This window comes from Dermacentor albipictus, chromosome 3 (assembly GCF_038994185.2).
Source record: "Dermacentor albipictus isolate Rhodes 1998 colony chromosome 3, USDA_Dalb.pri_finalv2, whole genome shotgun sequence".
Classification (NCBI taxonomy): domain Eukaryota; kingdom Metazoa; phylum Arthropoda; class Arachnida; order Ixodida; family Ixodidae; genus Dermacentor; species Dermacentor albipictus.
Window position 1 is genome coordinate 143,785,585 of NC_091823.1, and position 24,348 is coordinate 143,809,932.

The window sequence follows — 24,348 nt, forward strand, 5'->3', positions numbered from 1 at the left end:
AGGCTTCTGAAGGCAGGTTAGCAAGAAAACAATTCCAGAATGCCGTGCCTTATGGCATGATCTAGGACCTTATCTAGGACCTTACGATGTCCTAGATTATGCAGATGCCTCTTACTGTCGTCACACAAAGCATCACTCATGGAGAATATTGAGCAGGAAAGACAAGCAAAGAACCGCATACCAGGCCGACGAAGATGGCCAGGAGCTGGATGACGTCCGTGTAGGCGACCGAGTAGAGGCCGCCCGTGAACGTGTAGAAAAGGGCGATACACGCCGACGCGACCACCGACTCTGTGCGCTCAAAGTCCATGATGACCTCCACGGTGGCGCCTGCGCAGTGAGTAATTAGGAGGCGATTCAACCATCCAGTTGGAAGGGCATCAAAGACAAGGTCTTCCTGAGAAAGTTGGGGTTGACAATGGGCACAGCCACTGCGCATGGCGCTTATAGCGTCAGCGCTCACGTGGGGAGAGTAGGAGGTGAGTAAGAGTGTTTAATTTTTTAGAGCGCAGCTCTTTGGCGTCCGTTCCTGGGTTTCGCGTCATCGTCGGCGTTGTCGTCGGCCTCGTAACCAGCTCCGCCCCCCTTTCATCCCCCCAGCGCTAGCAGCGACCGACTGATACCCCTGGATGCCGCTGACGCCGCTAGAGAGTCAAGATAACGTGACTGCATAGAACACCGTCGCCACCATGCAGAAAGAGGAGGAAAGGGTCCCCCCCCCCCTGTTCTTGTGTGGCGGATAGGGTGCTCTTCAGTTGCCGACGCGCCGGTTATTTCACGTAGGCCCCGGCACGTCGACGAATACGTGACCACCTTCCCACGGCTAGACCTGGTTCTTAGCGCTGCGGAAGCGAGGGTATCATATTGTTTGTGTCGGCATCGGCGGCGTTGTCCCTGAAACCAACTCCGCAGCTGGGGTTGACTCACTATCGGCGTCAGCGGCATCAGTCAGTCGCTGCTATATCTTCCCTCCTCCCTTTATCGTATTGTCCGCTTGCTGCGCGCGCTTCTGCCCCCATCGTTTGCCGCTGGGTGTACACGCCGCCCCCCTCCCCCCTCTTCCTGCGAGTCTCCGGTTGTCAAAGCGCCGGCTCGAACTTAATTCCTTTCTTCGCTCCTCCTCCAATGCAACCCCTGTTCGGTGGCAATCAGAGAGCCAGATCGGTGGCGGCGGATCTGTATATGTGCACCGCCCGAGCCGAAATTGCCGCTGCCGTTCGCCCTGTGCGGTGGCAATCAGAGAGCCAGATCGGTGGCGGCGGATCTGTATATGTGCACCGCCCGAGCCGAAATTGCCGCTGCCGTTCGCCACTGCGAAATTATCTGCCAGTTCTTTCTGAGCCATGAGCGAGACGACCGATGGAAGTCCTCCGTCTGCTGCTGCTGCACGAGCTGCCAGAGCAGAGGCCCAGCGCCGTCGCCGTCAGAATCCAGAGGTGCGTGCCGCCGAAGCAGAAGCTTACCGTCGCTGCCGTCGAGATGATCCAGGAGTACGCGTCGCCGAAGCAGAGGCTAAGCGCCGCCGCCGAGAAGACCCTGCCGTTCGCGCCGCCGAAGCGGAGGCTCATCGCCGCCGTCGAGAGCAACCAGCAGTAAGCGAGGCTGAAGCAGAAGCTCATCGCCGCCGCCGAGAAGACCCTGCAGTTCGCGCCGCCGAAGCGGAGGCTCATCGCCGCCGTCGACTGAAGCAGAAGCTCATCGCCGCCGCCGAGAAGACCCTGCCGTTCGCACCGCCGAAGCGGAGGCTCATCGCCGCCGTCGAGAGCAACCAGCAGTAAGCGAGGCTGAAGCAGAAGCTCATCGCCGCCGCCGAGAAGACCCTGCAGTTCGCGCCGCCGAAGCGGAGGCTCATCGCCGCCGTCGAGAGCAACCAGCAGTAAGCGAGGCTGAAGCAGAAGCTCATCGCCGCCGCCGAGAAGACCCTGCAGTTCGCGCCGCCGAAGCGGAGGCTCATCGCCGCCGTCGACTGAAGCAGAAGCTCATCGCCGCCGCCGAGAAGACCCTGCCGTTCGCGCCGCCGAAGCGGAGGCTCATCGCCGCCGTCGAGAGCAACCAGCAGTAAGCGAGGCTGAAGCAGAAGCTCATCGCCGCCGCCGAGAAGACCCTGCAGTTCGCGCCGCCGAAGCGGAGGCTCATCGCCGCCGTCGACTGAAGCAGAAGCTCATCGCCGCCGCCGAGAAGACCCTGCCGTTCGCACCGCCGAAGCGGAGGCTCATCGCCGCCGTCGAGAGCAACCAGCAGTAAGCGAGGCTGAAGCAGAAGCTCATCGCCGTCGCAGAGAAAACTCTACCGTTCGCGCGGCCGAGGCCGAGGCCAAACGCAAACAAAGGCTCGCATTTGCTGCGCTCAAATTTCGCATTAGGAAGTAACGTAATCGTCGGTAATTTTTTTTTACTGTGCTTAGTTTTATTCTAGATACCCACGGGAGCGCCCCACTTCAGACTACACTACTTTCGGCACTGGCGCGCGTTTTCATATTGCACTGTATTCGCGATCGGTCCACGAAAAATGCTAGAAACCCAGAAACCAGACACGGGAAAGTGGAGGTGACTGGCTAAGGAAGGCACTGTCTTCAATATCGTGAACGAGTTTGTCCAAATAATCCATTACTTGTTTTGCTTTGTGTGGAGCATGTCGCAATAGTAGGCAGAAGCGCCAATGGCATGAGTGGACGGTAACGACAACCGCCAGGAGAAGCGATAGAAACAGATGCCTCGAGCTTAAACCGACACGCCTTTAAGAGGGCGCAGTAAAACACATTGTCAAGCTAATTATAGTTGAACATTATATATATATATATATATATATATATATATATATATATATATATATATATATATATATATATATATATATATATATATAGCCAGCCAATTCATGTTCACTATTAAAGGCAGTTTCAACTGTGATTCATATAACGTAGTTTACTTGCTCGCGTATACGGCACTTGCCACATGCAATACATAGGCCAGACTGGAACACCTTTCAGAATCCGTTTTAACAACCACAGGTCACATGCCAAATCCCAACCAAATCTACCACTCTCGAAACATGTTAACATGCCGGGCCACTCATTTAATAATCTCAAAGTAACAACACTCGAATCTGGATTCCGCCCCAACCATGACCGCGACCTTCGCGAATCTTACCTGATTCACAAATTTAACACTGTCTCGTCTGGAATAAATGAAAACAAAGGAAAACTAACCTGTCTAACTTTAGATTGAGCACAAATATACACTTCCCACACAGTGTACGCACATGATCTCAGCGCTTTTTTCTGTCTCCTATTTTACATGTGGTTTTTTTGACGTATGTCGCTGTGGCTCGAAGTTGTACGCTTAACATATCAATTTTTAGATAATTCGAGGTTGCACTTAGAGATGCCATGTGCTAAACATCACGCCTTTGTATCTGCATGTGTAAGTCATTTTGTTTTCACTACACATAACCATTGTAACCGCTGGCACTTACTTGAGAGTCATGTTTGCATGTATTGTATCGTGAACACATCTGGATTTCATTTTTTGTATATTCCAAAATGCGTGTCATGAATAATCATTTATAATGCGCAATGATAATGATTTATGATGCGCAGTGTATTGTCCAGTCAGTGTAGATAGCGCGCCCTCTGTTCGTGATACGGTGCCTTTAAAACTGTGTATGTGTTGTACATGCGTTACTGTACTCTGACGAAGGCTGGTCCACCAGCCGAAAACGTTAAGTAAAAGAAGTCTTCCAAAAAGTTCGTCGTCTCTTTCCTGCGTATGTTACGTCGGGTCCTGCGTGCTGAACTTTGAAGAAAACCCCTATATATATATATATATATATATATATATATATATATATATATATATATATATATATATATATATATATATACAGTAAAAGCTCGTTAATTCGAACCGCAAGGGGAAGCCGCTTCAGTTCGAATAAACGAAAGTTCGAACTAACGAAAGTGAAGGAGGGCAACAGTACACTGCGATTTGGAAGCAGTAGGGCATGTCAGAAATTTGGCGTGTCATAAAGTGATGGCGTGTGCCGCGGGCACACGCCATCTTCAACTCGAAGCTCTGGGTCCGACTGTGCCACAACACCGATGTCCACCGAAACGAACGTTAGCCGAGGCTTAACACCATCCCAATGAATCGCGACGGCCGATACCTCCTAAGCTGAAAACAGAGGTGCACAACCGATGAAGACTGCCGAGACAAAGACGTTGAACATGTGAAGGTGGCGAAGGCCCTGATTCGTTGGTTCTTGATTGCAAGCGCAGCTGCGACGAACTTGATTCGCTGTGTTTTGGAGCTTGCCGTGCCATCTCCGCACAACATTAGCAGCTGTACAAGATTTGCAAAGCCTCCGAGATTCGCAACGGGCAAGAAGTCTCCGAGGTTACGTAGAACGGAGAGGCGGCAGCCGCCGCTGCCTTCTGGCTGACCCCACGTCGGTTAGATTTTTGTCCGATTTTGCCTTCGCTCGCCGTTCTCTCTGTTTCGGAGGCAATACAGCCTTGTGTGTAGGCAGTAGGCGCGTTTCTCTGGCCGTGTGCCAGGCGAGCGTAGTTCGAATTATCCGTGAGGGAACCTTCTCGCGTTCGAATTAACGGACTTTTTTATACATAGCCTTCTATGGAGCTTGGCCGGACCAAATCGTACAGTTCGAATTATCCATAAATTCGAATTATTGAAGTTCGAATCAACGAGCTTTCACTGTATATATATATATATATATATATATATATATATATATATATATATATATATATATATATATATATATATATATATATATATGTAAACAAAAAGGGGTTCTCTAACGCGGACTCAGCTAGCTAAGCGCGCACTTGGCTAAAACACTAGCTCAGGCCGAGAGCGGCCCGCGAATGTGCCACTGTGGGCCAGAAAACGCGACGCAAAGTAAAGCTCAGGCGTACACTCGCCTCAAGCGGCTCCCACGCAACAAGGGCGCCTCGCGAACTTGGGGGAGCAAGCAGACACACAATCTTTCTCTTTGAAATGCCACTTTACTCTCTCTGTGCGACACTGGCTACTGCACACCGCCAGGGTCGTAAAACGCGGGACTCGAGGCGGAGGGAGATGCCTGCGGTCAGCGAAGGGGGGTTGAACCAGGGGTGGCGGCGAGGCTGCAGGCATGCAGCCCGCCGCTTGCGGGGTTGTCTCCTCAATGTCTTCCAGGCACCTCGATTTCTTGAAAAAAACAGGGTCTTGTAGTGAAGGCGCAATGTTCGTTGCTTACACTCGACCATCCTGCACGATCTCGTCCCGAGAGAGTCTCATCATTCTCACTCGCTTCCGCACTCGCTGACCGACGCCAATTTAAACTGTTTCGTCTGGCTTACATGGGCGCTCGTGAAGTGGTCTGGCCGCGTCGACACCTTCGATATTCGTGGGTTCGAGATGCGATATGTGTCTGCAGGCAGCACCTCTGTAACAATGTACGGGTCTCTGTGTTTAGGTTGCGTGTTCGTAGGCTGTCCTGTGTCCTTAACTGTTTGTGGCCACGGAGGCGGCGGTAGTCTATCACCCTCTTGTATGCGCAATCCTTTTTTCTGTGCGAGAAGAACAGGGATGCTGTACTGGAAACTACTGTCACGGATTAATCCACATGATTTCAGCTCATCAGTAATGTCCTTCAGTACCCGCCTTTCATAGTAGGAGCTGCGGTATGGTGGCTGGAAAACCGACTTGCTTTCAGGGAGCTCCACGATTTTCATTTCAGCGATGCCGGTGTACCCCAGTTCTTTGATTTGCACTGCACTACAATTATTATGCTTCTTAAGCAACACGTAGGGCTGTGTTTTCTCCTCTCCATAGACGATCGAGCCAACATTACTATCACTTCGGGTTATTAATTGCAGCGCATGGGCCTCCTCATTGGCAGTCAGTAAAACTTGCTCTGGCATGTTGCAAGGAGCGGGTGTACACTTGAGTATTTGACCTTGCTTCATGGGCAACTTGACGTCGCTGTAGTTCGCAACCGGGTCACTGAAAACATCAGGTTCATCAAGGGAAGGCGTTCCCGACACAGACAGAACCGTCCGAGGGGCAGCCTCAACGCTTTCGCGACACTTGACGACCTCTCTCTGTCTTTCCAATTCTGCAACAAGACCTGCCAGCTCTTGTGCTTCCCTTTGGTTTAGCAAATGGGCACACCCACCACTACGGACCAGAAGCAAATCGGGCAAGTCAATCACGTCCGTACCAATGATGACGTCCGGTCCAACAAAGGCGTCGTCGCTGACTATGTAAAAGTGGACGGCGGGAAGATCAACATCATCGACGCGCACCCTTAAGTCTAGTTCGCCGAGGGATGACCGCTGTCCACTCACACCACGTATGGCCGCTCCGGGAGGTGCCGTAAGCTCCCTGTTCAGCTGCACCGCAGGCGTCAGCTTGATCAAGCTCACATCGGCACCCGTATCGAGAAGAGCGAGCATCCATTCGCCGTCAACGCAAACGCTTTTGTACACCTTCTTTGAAGGCGTGGTGCGTACAATATTGGTCACGTTCCCTGAGCGGTCCTGATTCGGACAAAATTTCGCGCTGTGCCCATCGTAATTGCACTTCGTGCAGTGAAGTGGGCGCCGTGGCTCAGAACACTGACGCGACAGGTGGCCCGTTTTTTGGCAGTTGTAACAACGTACTCCGTCCGTGTGTCGCACTCGTTCTCGCACGGTACTGCTGCGTACAGCATCGTCTACTTCTGTTGACGAAGGAAATGGCTGGTGGCCACTGCTCGGTCGGCTTCGGCTGCCGAATCTTTGTGCCGATGGGAATTGCTTTTCGCGGCTTTCTGTAAAATTTTCATACGCTTTGATAGCTTGAAGCAACTCGTCCACACTTCTGTAGCTTCTGTCCCGCAGCGCGAAACTCATTTTAGTCGACCAGAGGCTTCTGACAATCTCGGTAATTGTGTCCGGCAGACTTAGCTTGACCCTGGCGCACATTCTTTCCTTTTCTCGAACGTACTTCGCCACCTCCTCGTCACGACACTGCACTCGTTCGGCCATTCTTCTCCATAAATCCGGGAAGCTTTCTTCAGTCACGAAGGCTGATTTAAATGCAGTTTCGAACTCTTGCCATGACTGATGCCTTGTTGCTGACGAGATTAGCCAATCCTTAGCGGGGCCCTGCAGCTTGAGGTGAATTGCAGTTAGGCGTTGTTGTTCAGACCAGTTGGCTAAATCCGCAACGCGCGAAAATGTTTGCAGCCAATCTTCAGCACTAATTTGGGCGCTGTCTCCGTTAAAGCTCGGGATTGCGGTAGAGGGGTCCGGACTCACATGAACAGTTGTCGCTGTCGAGGGCGCATTCATCCTCTCCATCATGCGGGCCATTGCAGTGAAGGCCTCGGTAAGCTGTCCCAAGATGGCGTTGCTCGGGCCTGAATCCGGCTGGAACGACGGTGTTGAGGCAGCAGGAGTAGAGCCGCCGAGCTCCCGAATCTCCTCCTGCAGTCGAGAAAGCTGGGCGACTTTTTCTTGGAGCTGGTCTGATGCGCCGCGATCATTGCGTTGCCTGCTGTCTCGTTGGAGCTCGGTGGCGCTTGTCACCTCCTCAGCAGCGCGCGACTGGGCAGCAAGACGTGTGTTGTACGGGTGTTCGCCTTCCTGGTTCATCTTGACGGGCTTGTTGGGATTATCCCACTTCTGAGTGTAAACAAAAAGGGGTTCTCTAACGCGGACTCAGCTAGCTAAGCGCGCACTTGGCTAAAACACTAGCTCAGGCCGAGAGCGGCCCGCGAATGTGCCACTGTGGGCCAGAAAACGCGACGCAAAGTAAAGCTCAGGCGTACACTCGCCTCAAGCGGCTCCCACGCAACAAGGGCGCCTCGCGAACTTGGGGGAGCAAGCAGACACACAACCTTTCTCTTTGAAATGCCACTTTACTCTCTCTGTGCGACACTGGCTACTGCACACCGCCAGGGTCGTAAAACGCGGGACTCGAGGCGGAGGGAGATGCCTGCGGTCAGCGAAGGGGGGTTGAACCAGGGGTGGCGGCGAGGCTGCAGGCATGCAGCCCGCCGCTTGCGGGGTTGTCTCCTCAATGTCTTCCAGGCACCTCGATTTCTTGAAAAAAACAGGGTCTTGTAGTGAAGGCGCAATGTTCGTTGCTTACATATATATATATATATATATGGGTCATTCCATCTCAAGTGTACTCGGTGTTTTATCGACCATCTGCGATTCTGCTGAAAAAAATCATACTGTTTTACCTCAAAGTGCGAAGTAATTATTCAAGCGATTTTTCTTGAAAAAAAAATTTCTAATGTCCTGAGGACGCTTTGAAGATTGCGCACACAAGTGAAACTACGCCAGGTAGAAAAATTTCTACAAAGTTATTGCTTTGATCTGTTACTGCGAATATTTTTTGAAATAGCCGCCAGACGGTGCTCTTTCGTGACTATTGTCGTTTATTACTTTCCATTTTAATTTACATAATTTTGAGCCGTAAGAAAAAGTCGACAATTGCCCCTTTTTTTAATATTTTTTATAAAAGAAAGTAACGTTTCCACGAGGAATATATTGGCAATAGGGGCTTGGTATGTGTGTATACTAGATGGTAAAAATATTCGTATAAGAAATAAAGCCTAAGCTTTTGCTTAATGTCATGGTAAATATGAAAAAAATTACGTTCTGACTCAATTTGTGGCTTCATTTTCGCAATGTAGCGTTCCAAGTAAAAATATGGCATAGTCGGCATCAGATAGTATGCTTTGCTGTCTATCTATGTACAAAGATTCAAAAGATTAAGTTTTGTTTTAAGCGAGAAAAAAATTTTTGAACTGCACAATCACAAGGTTGCGCGGAGCATCTCTTTGCTTCGCCTTCACTGCATAGCACGTCGGCCGGTGTTTCAGTCTCGCTCATTTTACGCGCTTCTTCTTTTTCTTTTTGAAGACGAGGTCTTTTTTGGCGACTTCAGGTTGATTTGCGGTTCGTGGGGACTGAGTTTCTGGCCATTGTCATCTTGTAAGATTAGATAATTGCAGGCCTTCTAGTGCACGTAGGACAAGAAATAGGCGTCTGAGTTAAGCTTGGAACAAAAAAGATGCAGAAAGTTAGTGTGCTAATATATACGGAGAAGTTATAACGCGTAATTCTTAAAAAATACAGTGAAATAAATTCGATCAACATGCCACCAGTCACTAAAAACGCGCTAGAACAGGAACCAGAACTGTGGCTTTATTCAACGAACAAGCGATTTGTGGCGTTCTGCTAAACCTAAAACAACAAAAACGGCCACTGGCCGGCTTGATACCTAGAATGTCTGCGAAGCGGCTTTGAATGTGTGGTTGGAACACGTATTCGTATCGTAAACGCGTCCCGCGATGCCACCCAACGAGGCTGGGAAAGCGACGTCAAGACGACGGGAGGAGCGTGCATTACGAGCAGGCGATAGGTGTGTCGTCTGTTACTGCTCCGCTTTATCCCAGGCAAAGCTACAGCTGTTACAGAAGGAAACCGGCGTTCATGTTTACAGTTTCTTTCCGATGATCGAGGTGTGAAGAAAATGTATCAAGTCGACAGACTGGACGACAGTTTTGGTGCGTCTTCAGCTTCTAGGAATTCAGGTACATGGATTTGCGTAATAATTCATGGCACGTTTAAACTACACTATGCCTCTAGTTCATGTATTTCCTCTCCAGGACAAGGGGTGATTTTAACGCCATTGTGTTGCCGGATGCACATAAAAATTCTAGCCTTACATTCGTAGGAGGACGAAAAAACGGGGCCGTAAAGTTGAATTACGTTTCTTGCTGTTTTTGCGTGGCACAGGTGGCTTATGTCAGACTTTCTGGCATGTATGCATCAATATATAATTCAATGACACGTGTTCCTGGCAATAGTATTTTTACGATTTATTTTCAGGTGCTTAATTACCGCACTGTTTACTTGGACCGAATGGATGCCACAGGACAATCTACGTGAAAAATCAGTACATCAGTAGTGTCAAAGAACTGAGCGAGCTTGATCGCCGGCTCTTGATTCTGCGTTCAAAATGCACACTGGATGATACAGTATGTGGCCATCATCACCACCTCTACGTAAAGAAGTACACATCGCACATAGCATCCAAATAGTGCTCGAATCCGTTTCTTTCACACATCAAGAATTACCGAGGCTCATCTGTGATATCCCTATCCTTGTAAGATTCGCACCCATCTTTGGATCTCATTCCAGGATCTAGATTGCGCCAAGCTTGCATGCGCCGGTGCTATGAAGTGGAGAAGAGGCGCTCTTCTCGAGAGGCACTTCAGTATATAAAGGTGCCGGCCTTTTTTGTAGTCGCACATGTGGGAGGTGTGAATGGGTTGAATGCCACTGCTGTGGAGACATCTGCCAGCAGAGCAGGCGATGAAGGAAGCCCAGCATATTGTGTAACAGACGAAGGCCTGAGCCACGGAACCCCAGCACAGAGACAAGCGCGAACCACACCCGCACCCAGTCAGACTGCAAGGACAAAGAGACAACGTATCGATTTTACGCTTAGCGACTATGTGACTTTAATGGAAAATGTAAGAGAAAGGCTTCACGCCGAAGCAAAACGCGAAAGGAAAATAGAGCTCTTAACCCTTGCTCCTGTGTCGTGGTCTCAAAAAAAAAAAAATTATGGAATGTTTCGGAGTCTCGCAAAGACAAGTACGGGCAGCAATCAAACTGAGAACTGAGCATGGAATCCTCAGCACCCCACCAATAAAGAAGGGCCACCCAATCAGCGAAAGCGTGAAGACTTTGATAAAGGACTTTTATGAAGACGATAGTGTTTCATACTGTCTCTCGGGGCAGAAAGATGTAATAGCAGGTCGACAAAAGCGACTGTTGCTTTTGAATTTAAAGGAGCTGTATGCAGAGTGGAAAAGTACTCATAATATCAAGTGTGGATTTTCCATGTTTGCAAGTTTGCGACCATCAAACTGCGTGGTAGCAGGGGCAAGTGGCACGCACTCCATTTGTGTCTGCATGGATCACCAAAATTTTAAGTTGATGATCCAAAGTTCCGGATTAAGGAAATCCCTGCAAGAACTGTTGGCAACCACTGTGTGTGACACAGGAAATGAAGATTGCATGCGTGGGAGGTGCCAGACCTGCCCCGGTACAGAAAACGTCGAAACGGCGCTTCGTAACAGCCCACTACATAACAACGAAGAAGTCGACCACATACATGTACAGCAGTGGGTAGGTGGCCTACGATGCAAACTCGAAACTCTTCTGCTAACCCCGGATGACTTTCGCGAGAAATTTTCGGAGATGCTAGCCAAAGTGAAAATTCATCATTATATCAGCAAGAAACAAGCATCCTACCTTGGTCATGCAAAGTCAAAGCTTACCAAAACCGAAGCGCTTGTTCTTCTAGACTTTTCAGAGAACTATACATTCGTTGTGCAAGATGCCCCGCAGGCCTACCAATGGGTGAATGCGCAAGCAATACTGCACCCATTTGTAGTCTATTGCTGCCCTGACGAAGAAATTGTAGTCAAGAAATACGTTGTCATTTCTGACTGTACAGAGCACGACGCCGTTGCAGTGTCCGCGTTCCAGACAGAAGTTGTGACAGTACTTAAGCAACAGTTGCCTCACCTACGAAAAATCCTCTACTTTTCTGACGGAGCTCCAGCACAGTACAAAAACAAAAGGAACCTTGTGAACCTCTGCAATCACGAAGATGACTTCGGAATTGGTGCAGAATGGAATTTTTATGCTACAGCTCATGGCAAGAGTGCCTGTGACGGTCTTGGCGGCACCGTGAAACGGCTAGCAGCCCGAGCAAGTCTTCAGAGGCCAATTCGTGACCAAATCATGACCCCACACCAGCTGTTCACGTGGGCGAAGGAGAGTATCCAAGGGATAACTATTCTTTGGGTTTCGAAGGAAACTGTTCAAAAAAGAAAAATTGTGCTGTCCCCGCGGTTCAGCAAAGTGACTACTATAAAAGGCACACGGAAGTTTCATCACTTTAAGCCCTTCTCACCTACTTCAATTCTCGCTGGGGTTACATCCTATTCAACCACATAAATAGTTCGAGTATCGAAGTGAACTGTGCTTACAGTGGAAGGCTACACGCGAACGGAGACAAGACGGGCAGGTATATAAGTTATATCAAAGTAAGTTTGAAATAATGCCGTGCAAAATAAAGCCGCCATGAGAACGTATATTCTATTTGTGATGTTTTATTTTGGGAATCGTAAATATTTGCAAACGAAGCGCTGGGTAAAAAAAGAAAAGAACACGACACAACATCTAGCGGTGGTCATCGAAGAAAGTGTCCTCCATGGCGCATTAGGGCACCATGTGGTTTGTTGTCTATAGTGTACTGCCTTTGGGATCAGCCAAAAATTTTAGACAGCAATCTCTCCGGGATTGGCCCATATCTTTCGTAGAGCCACACTACCGGTTCCGGTTTTAGGCGCATGCTGTGCGAACGGGCACATGTAAAGTTATTTCGCCATTAGGCATTGTAACTTCTCCGTATATAGTAGCACACTAACTTTCTGCATCTTTTTTGTTCCAAGCTTAACTCAGACGCCTATTTCTTGTCCTACGTGCACTAGAAGGCCTGCAATTATCTAATCTTACAAGATGACGATGGCCAGAAACTCAGTCCCCACGAACCGCAAATCAACCTGAAGTCGCCAAAAAAGACCTCGTCTTCAAAAAGAAAAGAAGAAGCGCGTAAAATGAGCGAGACTGAAACACCGGCCGACGTGCTATGCAGTGAAGGTGAAGCAAAGAGATGCTCCACGCAACCTTGTGATTGTGCAGTTCAAAATTTTTTTTTCTCGCTTAAAACAAAATTTATACTTTTGAATCTTTGTACATAGATAGACAGCAACGCATACTATCCGATGCCGACTATGCCATATTTTTACTTGGAACGCTACGTTGCGGAAATGAAGCCACAAATTGAGTCAGAACGTAATTTTTTTCATATTTACCATGACATTAAGCAAAAGCTTAGGCTTTATTTCTTATACGAATATTTTTATCATCTAGTATACACACATACCAAGCCCCTATTGCCAATATATTCCTCGTGGAAACGTTACTTTCTTTTATAAAAAATATTAAAAAAGGGGCAATTGTCGACTTTTCCTTACGGCTAAAAATTATGTAAATTAAAACAAAAGGTAATAAACGACAATAGTCACGAAAGAGCACCGTCTGGCGACTATTTCAAAAAATATTCGCAGTAACAGGTCAAAGCAATAACTTTGTAGAAATTTTTCTACCTGGCATAGGTTCACTTGTGTGCGCAATCGTCAAAGCGTCCTCAGGGCATTAGAAATTTTTTTTTCAAGAAAAATCATTTGAATAATTACTTCGCACTTTTAGGTAAAACAGTATGATTTTTTTCAGCAGAATCGCAGATGGTCGATAAAACACCGAGTACACTTGAGATGGAATGACCCATATATATATATATATATATATATATATATATATATATATATATATATAATGTAGCGGGTAATATGCATGTGGCACTGTGCGGACTGCCACCGCTGCAGCGTGAGCCCGAGCTCGGGCTGATGATTCGAAGTGCTAGGACTCGTGATGAAGAGCTACTTGCGATCCCTCGAACGAGCTGCAATAACCACCATTTCCGTTGGTGCAGCTGCTGGGTAACCTCGGAAACTGGGACTCCGAAACCGGACGCTACCGTGTGCTTCGACCATGCCTGACGAAACCACCCAGGAAGATGCACCACAGCCTCCGGCGGTCGTCGTTTCTGGTGTGTGACGACAGCGTGATCCTGCCATCTTTAGCGGCACCAATGATCGTGGCGTGGAGGACTGGTTGTCATCTTACGAACGGGTGAGCCAGCATAACAAGTGGGACGACGTCACCAAGTTGCACAACGTGCTGTTTTACTTAATCGGCGTCGCGAACCTCTGGTTCCGAAACCACGAACACGATTTTACAACATGGAGCGCATTCAAGACAAGTTTCGCAGAATGTGTTCGGGCACCCTGCTGTGCGCAAGCTTCGCGCCGAACAACGCTTACGGGGGCATGCGCAACATCACGGTGAAACTTTCACAAGTCGAAGATGTCATTCACCTGTGTAAGCGCGTGAATCCGTCAATGGCAGAAAAGGGCAACATAAAACACATTATGTAAGGCATTGATGAGGACGCTTTTCAAATGTTGTTAGCGAAGGATCCGCGTACCATGGCCGAAGTTATCAATTTGTGCCAAATTTTTGACGAGCTACGCAAACAACGCCTCTTAACTCGGCGCCCACCTTCTACGGAAGATTGGTTAGCAGCATTGGTTATTGCCGACAACCACGCAACTTTGCTGACACAAATATGAGAATTTGTGCGCGAGGAGGTCGCGCGACAGCTCTCGATTTCGCCGACAACGGAGAAGCCTTCTCAATATTTGGCTCCAGCGATCCGACAGGTAATTCAAGAGCAAGTGACGGAAGCTCTTCCACTTCCATGTCAGCCGGCTCTCGTGCCCGCGCCTCTGACGTATGCTGAAGCCGTTGTACGGGCGCCTCGTCTGCGCGATCGCGTCGCGGGCGTATTCAGTGGTTGAACGTTTGGCCGAGGTCAACAAAATGTCCAAGGGCAACGCGGGTTTTCGGCCGCATGAGAGATAGAATGGTGAAAAGCCGGCGGTGTCGTGTCACGATGAATTATACGCGAACGTCACATATGGTAAGTGAAGATGCCAGTCGTGATGGTCGGTCGCAACGTACTTTGAAATTCATCTTGAAACTTATTGTGCGCAACAAACAGGGACGAAGAATAGAAGAAACACAAGGACGAGCGCACAATAAGTTTCAAGATGAATTTGTTCCAACTAGGCCGACTCGCAGTCGTACTTTGAAAGCATGTCGGTGATGGTCCGGTTGAGGCTCCCCGCGAGGCCGTTGGTCTGTGGGTGGTAGGACGTGCTGAACTTGTGCTTTGTCGAGCAGGAGCGGAGGATGTCCTCGACGACTACCGACAGAAACCTGCTACCACGGTCAGTAAGTAATTGGCGCGGAGCACCGTGCACTAAAATGATATCATAGAGCAGAAAGTACGCAACGTCTGTACCGCAACTTGTCGGGAGGGCTCTGGTGATTGCGTACCGCGTAGCATAATCAGTAGCGACGGCGACCCATTTATTTCCGGAGCCCGAGAGAGGGAACGGTCCAAGAAGGTCTAGACCAACACGGAAAAAGGGTTCCGGCGGGATGTCGATCGGCTGGAGACATCCAGCTGGAGGTGTGGAGGGCTTCTTCCGGCGCTGACAGGGCTCACAAGCGGCAACGAAGCGCCGCACGGAGCGGGCGAGACCCGGCCAAAAGAATCGACGGCGTACACGGTCGTACGTGCGCGAGACGCCCAAGTGTCCAGCCAAGGGAGCGTCGTGAAGCTATTGGAGGACAGTCGAACGCAGGTGTGATGGAAAAAACAGCAGAAGGTCAACGCCGTGTGGATCGAGATTGCCGCGGTATAATGTCCCCTCCTTAAAGGGACATTAAAGCGAAACAATAAATAAGTATAGACTAATGCAGCATTGTTTGAGAACCCTGCAGGCAGTCATTTCAAAAAGATAGTTTGATTATTATATGAGAAAATGAAGTTCCAAGATTCAGTATTTGAATTTCGCGCCGAAACCCCAGCGCCTGTACGTCAGCGTGACGTCAGGGATTCCAAAGTATGTTTTCGCATTTGGGCCGCATTGGCTGAATAAAGCTTCCCGAAAGTTGCCATGTTTAATATTTGGTTCCTTTAGAACACAATGTAGTCAATCTGTACATCTATATATAATTGGTAGGCACTAGAAGTTGCCATTAAAATCCAAGACGTCACAGCTCCCAGGTGCGGGAACTTAAGTAGGCGTCGCCACCTGTATTTCGTTTTTGCGTTTTTTCTGGCTTACCAAACGTCTTATCGTTGTGAGAGTGGTGTTTTTGGTATTGCAGAACGGTAATTTACTGATGCAGAAGAAATCATTTTTCCCTTTAGTGTCCCTTTAAGGAGAAACATCTGGAGAGAGGCGTCGCCTGGCGTTGACTCCAGATGGTCGATGAGGACTCGTAATGAAGGATCGCGGCGTTGCTCGTTGCAGATTTCAAGCAACTGGGACACAGAGAAAACGCAAGCGATGGCGTCCGCATCAGCCGGTTCTTCGACGGAGTAGCGGGACAAACAATCGGCATCCTGGTGCAAGCGTCCCGTCTTGTATACCACGGAGAAGGTATATTCTTGCAGGCATAACGCCCAGCGAGCGAGTCGTCCCGTGGGGTCCTTGAGCGAGGATAGCCAGCTGAGCGCGCGGTGATCAGTGACGACACAGAAGGAGCGTCCGTACAAGTATGGACGAAACTTCGCAACAGCCCACACAAGAGCAAGGCACTCGCGCTCTGTGATTGAATATATTGCGCTCAACGGGTGATAGAAATCGGCTGGCATAAGCTATAACGCGATCAGGTCCACGCTGGCGTTGTGCTAACACTGCTCCTATGCCGTCACCACTGGCATCAGTTCGAACTTCCGTTGAGGGAGACGGGTCAAAGTGGGCCAGAATTGGAGGCGTGGTAAGGAGAGTAGTGAGCTGCGAAAAACATGTGGCATGGTCAGGTCCCCAAGAAAATGGGGCGTCTTTCTTCAAGAGGTCGGTAGGAGGACGTGCGATGGTCGCATAATCCTTCTCAAAGCGTCGGAAATAAGAAAACAGCCCTACGAAACTACGAACGTCCTTCGTAGACTTCGGAACAGGAAAGCCCGTAACGGCGCGAATCTTGTCCGGATCAGGTTGCACGCCTCTGGCGTCCACGAGGTGTCCAAGGACGGTGATTTGGCGGCGAGGGAAGTGACATTTTGACGAATTCAACTGGAGACTGGCGCGGCGGAACACGTCAAGTATCGCTGAAAGACGGTCTAGATGCGTGTCAATTGTGGGCGAATAAACGATGAAGTCGTCCAGATAGCACAAACAGGTGGACCACTTGAACCCCTGAAGCAAAGAGTCCATCATTCGTTCGAAGGTGGCGGGCGCGTTACAAAGACCGAAAGGCAGCACCTTGAACTGATAAAGGCCGTCAGGGGTAATAAATGCAGTCTTCTCTCGGTCCATGTCGTCGACGGATATCTGCCAGTAGCCGCACCGTAAGTCGATTGAAGAAAAAGAGGTGGCACCGTACAAGCAGTCTAGAGCGTCATCAATACGTGGCAAAGGCTAGACGCCATTTTTTGTGATTTTGATCAGGTGGCGATAATCTACACAAAAACGCCACGTTCCATCGTTCTTCTTGACAAGTACGACGGGAGAAGCCCCGGGACTACAGGAAGGCTCGATAATGTCTTTTGCAAGCATGTTTTTGACTTCCTGTTGGATAACAGCTCGTTCGGACGCAGAAACACGATATGGACGACGGTGAATAGGGTTCGCACCGCCAGTATTTATGCGATGGGTCACGACGGTCGTTTGACCTGAGGGTCGATTGTCAAAGTCGGAAATGTCGCGATAGCCGTCAAGAACGCGGCAAAGGGCTTCAGCTAGAACAGGTGTAAGGTCAGAGGAATCCATCTTCTCAATGTTGACGTCAGTACCGTGCGATGACGTCACAGTATGGGCTGAGCTGTGACGATCTTCTACTGTGAATGGCTCGATCTCATCATCGTGCAAAGTGCTAATTATAGCCAATGAAATCCCCTGAGGCAGAACTTGCGCGGTTAGCGCGAAATCGACAAGGGGAAGGCAGGTGCGGTTGCCAGTAATTGTCAGCACAGCGTGCGGCGCGGTAACACCATGTGCAAGTATAACTGCCGGAATAGGTGCGACCACGTAATTACCGTCAGATACAGCTGGTGAAGACAACAAGTTGACGTGCGTCACAGATTGAGGCGGTAGGCGAATAAAATCCATGCAGCTCAAACGGCTTGAAGGCGGGTCCACAGGGTCGGCAAGAAGAGGCAAGTCAAGGCGAAGTGAGCCGGCTGAACAGTCACTGAGGGCCCAATGATTGCCAAGAAAATCCAGACCGAGAATGAGTTAGTGAGGGCAATGCTCGATGACGGTGAAGAGAACGACGGTGTGTCTCTCAGCAATGGTGAGTCGGGCAGAGCACATGCCAACAATAGCGACAGTCCTTCCATTGGCAACTTGTACAAATCGGTTCGGGGCGGGCGTCAGAACTTTCTTGAGCCGACGGCGAAGAGCAGCACTCATAATGGACACATGCGCCCCGGTGTCAATCAACGCGCATACAGGAACATTGTCGACGAGAACGTCCAAAAGATTCTTGTTCGTGGGTAAGGTGAAGCGAGGATTTTGAGCCAATGTCGTCTTTGCATCTTCACCTCCAGAAGCCGCATTGTCAAGTTTTCCGGTCGGGGGTGCGGCGAGTAGGTCGGAGAAGGAACACGGCGTGACGGGGGCAAACGAGATTGACGACGGGAAGGGGAAGGCGAGCGGGAGTAGCGGGGTCGTGTCAAAGGTGTCGCAGGGTCAGATGATGGAGCGGGCATAGAAGGGGCGAAGGAAAAGGACGCGCTAGAGGGACGAGGGTGGCAATAAGGAGAATAGCGTATCAGAGAAGTCAAGCGGCTGCGGCAGTGGCGAGCGACATGTCCAATGCGTCGGCAGTTAAAGCAGATTGGCTTGTCGTCCACGGTTCGCCATTCGGAGGGGTTGCGCTGTCCGTAAGAGGAGTAAAAAGAGCGCGGTGGGGACGTGCGTGGAGAAAAAGGTTCCGAGCGTATGGAACGAATGGATTACAGGCCTACGTTGGACAACTCTTCACGGACGACGGCCTGGATCAAGGAGATTGTCACCGGAGGATGATCAAGTGACGTGAATGTAGGGGCCGCCGGTTGTGCCGCTTCGACCTCACGACGAATGATGCAGGTCAAGTTGTCACATCATGACGGCTGGTGGAAGAGGTCGTCACAGGATGACGTAGCAGCTGCGTTGGGAAGTCGCGTGATGTGCTGGGATACCCGGCGGCTTTTAGCATGCTCGAGACGGCGGCACTCCTTGAGGATGGCATCGATGCTGGTGACGTTCGTAAACACCAGTAAATTGAAGGCGTCGTCAGCAATGCCTTTGAGGACGTGATTAACCTTATCGTCCTCAGATATGGTCGGGTCAGCCTTGGCACAAAGGGCCAAGACGTCGAGAATGTACGACACGTAGGACTCGGTCGACGTCTGTACACGTCTGGCAAGGGCTTTCTTGGCATTGACTTGGCGACCGAAGGGATTGCCAAAGAGGTCGCGGAGCTTCTCTTTGAAGAGATCCCAGCTCGAGATCTCCTCTTCGTGAGTCTGGAACCATGCAAGTGGAGCTCCGTCGAGGTAGACAAGAACGTTCGCAAGCATAATATTCAGATCCCACCTGTGACTGGTGCTGACACGTTCGTATACGCGGAGCCAGTCGTCAACATCAGGGCTGCCGACTCCGTTGAAATCACCAGGATCCCGAGGGGGGGAGACGGCGACGTAGGTCGGGGCTGCAGGCGGAGACGGTTGCGTAGATGAAGTGCCACCGGCCGGAGCCGAAGTAGCACTGTCGCCGTTGCGACCGCTGCGAAGCTTCATGACGGGTACGGGGAACGTCAACCTCCACCAAATTAATGTTACGTGTAGCTGGAGCCCAATACTATATACAATTTATTTACAAGGAAACTAACGGAAGGCCAAAATGGCGACGCTATATCAAGCGAACCCACGTCGTCGTGTTCCTCCTCAGTACAGCCTCATTGTGGCGGCTGCTCCGTTGCAGTATTCTTATGCCCGCAAATACATTCGATGATGTGCAGGCTGTCAGCGACGCAAGACATCTTCTCATACGACAGGCCCTTTGCAACCTTTACCGTGTCCTGCACGTCCTTTTGATCGGTTTGGATTGACCTTTATGGGCCTCTTCAATGCACTGCTAACGCAAATCGCTGGATAATTGTCGCCGTACACAACACAACCTCGCGACGTCGCCGCATTCATCTTACGGCACTTCACCTTACGGCACGGCGCACCGCGAGAACTGCTCAGTCACCGAGGCCGTGTGTTGTCCGAAGTTATTAATGAGCTTTTCGCCGCGTGCCGCACTGTTCACCGCACCTCTGCGGCGTATCAACCACAGACTAACGGTCTAACGGAACGATTCAACCGCATTCTTGGTGACATGCTCACCAAGTATGTTGCATCCGATCATTCCAATTCGGACATACGCATATAATACCGCTGTTCAGGCTACCACAGGCTTCTCACCATTTTTCTTTCTTTATGGACGTGAACCATCCACTACCCTCGACACCGTACTACCATAACATCCGGATGCCTCTGAATTTACCCCTCTTTCCGAAGTTGCTCGCCATGCTGAAGAGTGCCGCCAACTGGCTCGCTCATTCACGTCGGATACCCAAGGAATCCACAAAGATCGCCACGACAACGGCCAGCCCACACAGTCCTTCGCAGTGGACTCTCACGTCTGGCTCCGGCCGCCCTTCCAAGCTCCAGGCCTTAGCCCAAAGCTTGCACCGAAATATCAGGGTCCATACCGGATCGTCGCGGGTACATCGCCTGTAAATTAGGTGGTCGAACCGGTGACGCCATCTTCGGACAAACACCGCAGTGGCTGCGAGACGGTTTACATCAGCCGCCTGAAGCCGTACCACGACCCCCTTATCGACTCATCATCTTAGGTCGCTAGGATGGCTCTTCTTCGCCGCGGGGGCAATTGTAATGGGTAATATGCATGTGGCGCTGTGCAGACTGCAACCACTCCAGCGCGAGACCCGAGCTCGGGCTGCTGATTCGAATGTCTAGGACTCGTGATCAAGCGCTACTTGCGATCCAACTGCAAGACGCATATACTTGCAATACATTTGCTTCCAAAAGAAAAAAATAGGAATATAAACAAAGTGTTTACTTTGGGCGCAGGCTGTGAACCTGCGCTATCAGCGACTCGAACTATAAAACAGAGTTGTGACACAATAGCACGCCAGTCGGCAGAGGCATACTTCATCCAAAAAAAAGGGGGGGAGGGGGGGGACACCTGCATAACTGAACATTCTATTGATACCCACAGTAACGAATATATCGTTTTAATCAGATTTCGCTTTTGGCTAGGCTTATGCGCATGTGCTCTATCTAGCCTGTTTTCTCCTGGAAATACATTAGTTGAAAGTGTGCGCAGAATCCATGTTGGTTCTGTCATGCCTGGTTTTCGCTACGCCACAATTCTGCTCAAAAATGAAACCAGTGCTTGTATCCCTGCCGGTAGACCTGTGAGGAGCACTATGTTCTGTGTCTTGTCATCCTCTCAATGTATATATACATTATACGTGTGTGCGCAATTCGTAAAGCATACGCTAGTGTGGACAGACTTTTACACGTTACAGAAAAAGGTAACTGATTACAAGTACTACATTCAGAAATGTAATTGATTACTGTGACCAATTAGTGACAGACAAAAAGAATTGCGGAAATATTCAAAATAAATCAATTTTCTTACGTTACTTCCGTTTGAACTTATTTACCATCGGAATCAGCTGTGATCATGAATAAACGCGCAAATGTGCACGCTGTGTCGGTGCTGCAACGTGCGGACGCCTTGCGCACAAGGCTGTCATTACTCAGCAGCTGGGTCCTCTGTGAAGTGTAGGCGCTTCATTGTTTCATAGTTGCTGCTCTTTCAAGGAGACCCTCCCGGTTGAACCAATGAGAAGCTGTACAAATGGTCCGTAGGCGATTTCCTGGCATTAACATCCCAAGTGGTAGTCGCTATCGAGACATATAAGCTCCGGTTCGATTCGACGGGCAACGCCTGGTGGAGCATTAACACGAGAAAGATACTGAGCTCCCGGACTTGCCCGTCTTACCAGTGTTAAGAATGGCGAGCTGCAAGGCAAGATTGCCACCCAGTTACGACTGGAGGATACGACGCGCATCCCCCACTCACCGTCGCTGCACCTAGGAGGCGTTCGAAGAAGCGGCCTTTGTGCTGAAAACCGCCTCCTTCCACCAGCCCCATCGACATTGTGACGGAACGAGTTCGGTGTGCGAACAATGGTTCCGGAGTTCTCCAACGCGGACCTGATCTGACACGCATGAACAAGCTGCCGCGGGAAAGCCGTATTTTGGTGCTTCCCATGACTCGGCCAGCCGCAGGACAACGAGTTACCCACGATTGGCACCGATACTTCCCGGAACGGCACCCCTCCAACGCCATCGTCGGGCATCGAAATGTGTGTGCCTTTGTGTACGTAAACTGTTCTGCGGAGGGGCGGCAGGTTGGCGATGAGTAAACGAACAGTCGCCGCCTCGTGTGGCCGGCGGACCGAGTGTATAAAAACTGTTGTTGTGCGAATGCTGGATACACTTCTCTCATGCAGTCATGTTGGACTGACACTCTTCTTTTTCAAGCAGTCATGTTAGACTGATTTAATTTCTGTAAATAAACCCATATTCCTCGTTCTCGATGAGAAGCAGTTCTTCACTTCATCGACGTCCTCAGCGTAAATAAGCTGGACGACGGCATGGGCCAGCTACCTTCGAATTCATGTCGTACTCCAATCTTGGCAAAGGACCACGAGCGATGGGATTGAGCCCCCAATCCTGACAACTGGCTGACAGCTGTGAGATGGACTTTGCGACATGGTGCTGTATCTGCGGTGAGTGCTTGGTTTTTGCTTTGACTCTCTAGGCTTCATTTTGTGGTTGTACTGTTTAGAACAGTAGGGAAGCTAGATTGTTGTGTGTTAGCTAGGTTGTGTTTTCCTAGCTAGATTTAGAGAGCAGAATCAAGGCAGTAAAGCAGCAGTCATGGAGTTAAGGACACTGCTGAGAGACGAGTTGTTGATTGTCGGTGAGGAACTGGGCCTAGATGTACGCAAGGAAATGCTAAAATCAGAATTATTGCATATCATTTCCGAACAGGCCAGTGAGGAAGAAGTTGAACTGGGGTTTGAACTTCTGAAAAAGAGAGAAGAACGAGAGAGAAAAGAAAGGAAGGAACGCGATAAAGATCGCGAGTTAAGAAAAATGCAACTTGAACTTGAAAGCAAACGTTTGGAGTTGCCTCAAGGAAGTGAAGGCGCTCTGGGACGATCAAGTGAGGCACAATCATACCGCATAGACAGGCTATTAAAGCCATTTTAGGTCGGGACCGACATAGGCTTGTTCCTAAGCAATTTTGAAAGTACTTGCGAAAAGATGAACTTCGGCCCGAGTACATGGCCACAACGGTTGCTGTCTATGTTGCCGTGTGAGGCGGCGGAAGTAATCACCAGATTGAGTGTGCAGGATGCATATGATTATGCAAAAGTTAAGGCTAGTCTCCTAAATAAATACCGCCTTTCAGCCGAAGCTTTCCGGCAAAGGTTTAGGAGCACAGGCAAGAAAGATAGCGAGGGCTATTTGGAGTTTGCATATAGCTTAAAGGCCAACCTAGTCGAGTGGCTTAAAAGCGCGGAAGCGTACGACAGCAGAGACATGATCATTGAATGCATGTGTCTAGAGCAGTTTTACAAAACCATTCCCCAAGCTGTGAAACTGTGGGTGCAAGACAGAGGTAATGTAAACACTGTGGAAAGGGCGGCTGAATTAGCCGAAGAGTACGCCACCCGCAGAAAGTTGAACGCCGAGGAGGGAAACTGGGACGGTCGAAATGGACCGCGGAAACCATTTCCGTACAAAAAGGGTGCGCGAACTAGACGATCAGAGCCTGTAGACATGGCGGAAAAGCCCGCAGAAAAGAGCGAGGAGAAACTTAACGGAGACACCGCACAAAAAGAACAGAAAAGAAAATTCGAATCTTTTAGACCAATTCGCTGTTACAAATGCCACAAACTGGGACATATAGCTGTAAACTGCGAGAAGTCTAGCGTAGTTTTTTCCTACGTGGAGGAAAAAGATGCGATATGGAACTTTTAAGTCCATATCTCCACGACCTGCAAGTTAATGGAAAACCATGCCGAGTGCTAAGAGACAGTGCCGCCACGCTGGACACTGTCCATCCGTCTTACGTGACGGTAGATGACTTCACCGGAGAAGTAGCATGGATAAAACAGGTTGTAGAAGAACACAGCGTGTGTCTGCCCATGGCCAAAGTCAAAATCAGTGGACCATTCGGGGAGCTAGAGACTGAGGCTGCAGTTTCCAAATTTTCGTCACTGCAGTATCCTTACATCTTTTCGAATCGTTCGAATCAGTTACTGCGTGACAGAGGGCTTAAACTGGGAGAGGGCATAGTACAGGCATTGACCCGAGGCCAAGCTCGTAAGATCGCGGCGCTTTCGACTGAAAATGCACAAGCTCCTCCAGCGGAAGCAGAAAAGGGGATAACATCAATACCCGAATCCGAGCTAGGCCCGAGGGA

The 24,348-nt window shown here is 49.7% G+C and overlaps 1 protein-coding gene across 1 annotated transcript in view; it reads right to left on the reverse strand.

Annotated features, from left to right (window-relative positions):
• The window catches only part of LOC135905322 (high-affinity choline transporter 1-like), a 56,556-nt gene that overhangs the window by 17,346 nt on the left and 14,862 nt on the right, over positions 1 to 24,348 (reverse strand). Inside the window, exon 4 of the mRNA XM_065436352.1 lies at positions 182 to 330. Within this exon, the coding sequence (XP_065292424.1) occupies positions 182 to 330 (149 nt within the window). The remainder of the gene's footprint in view (positions 1 to 181; positions 331 to 24,348) is intronic.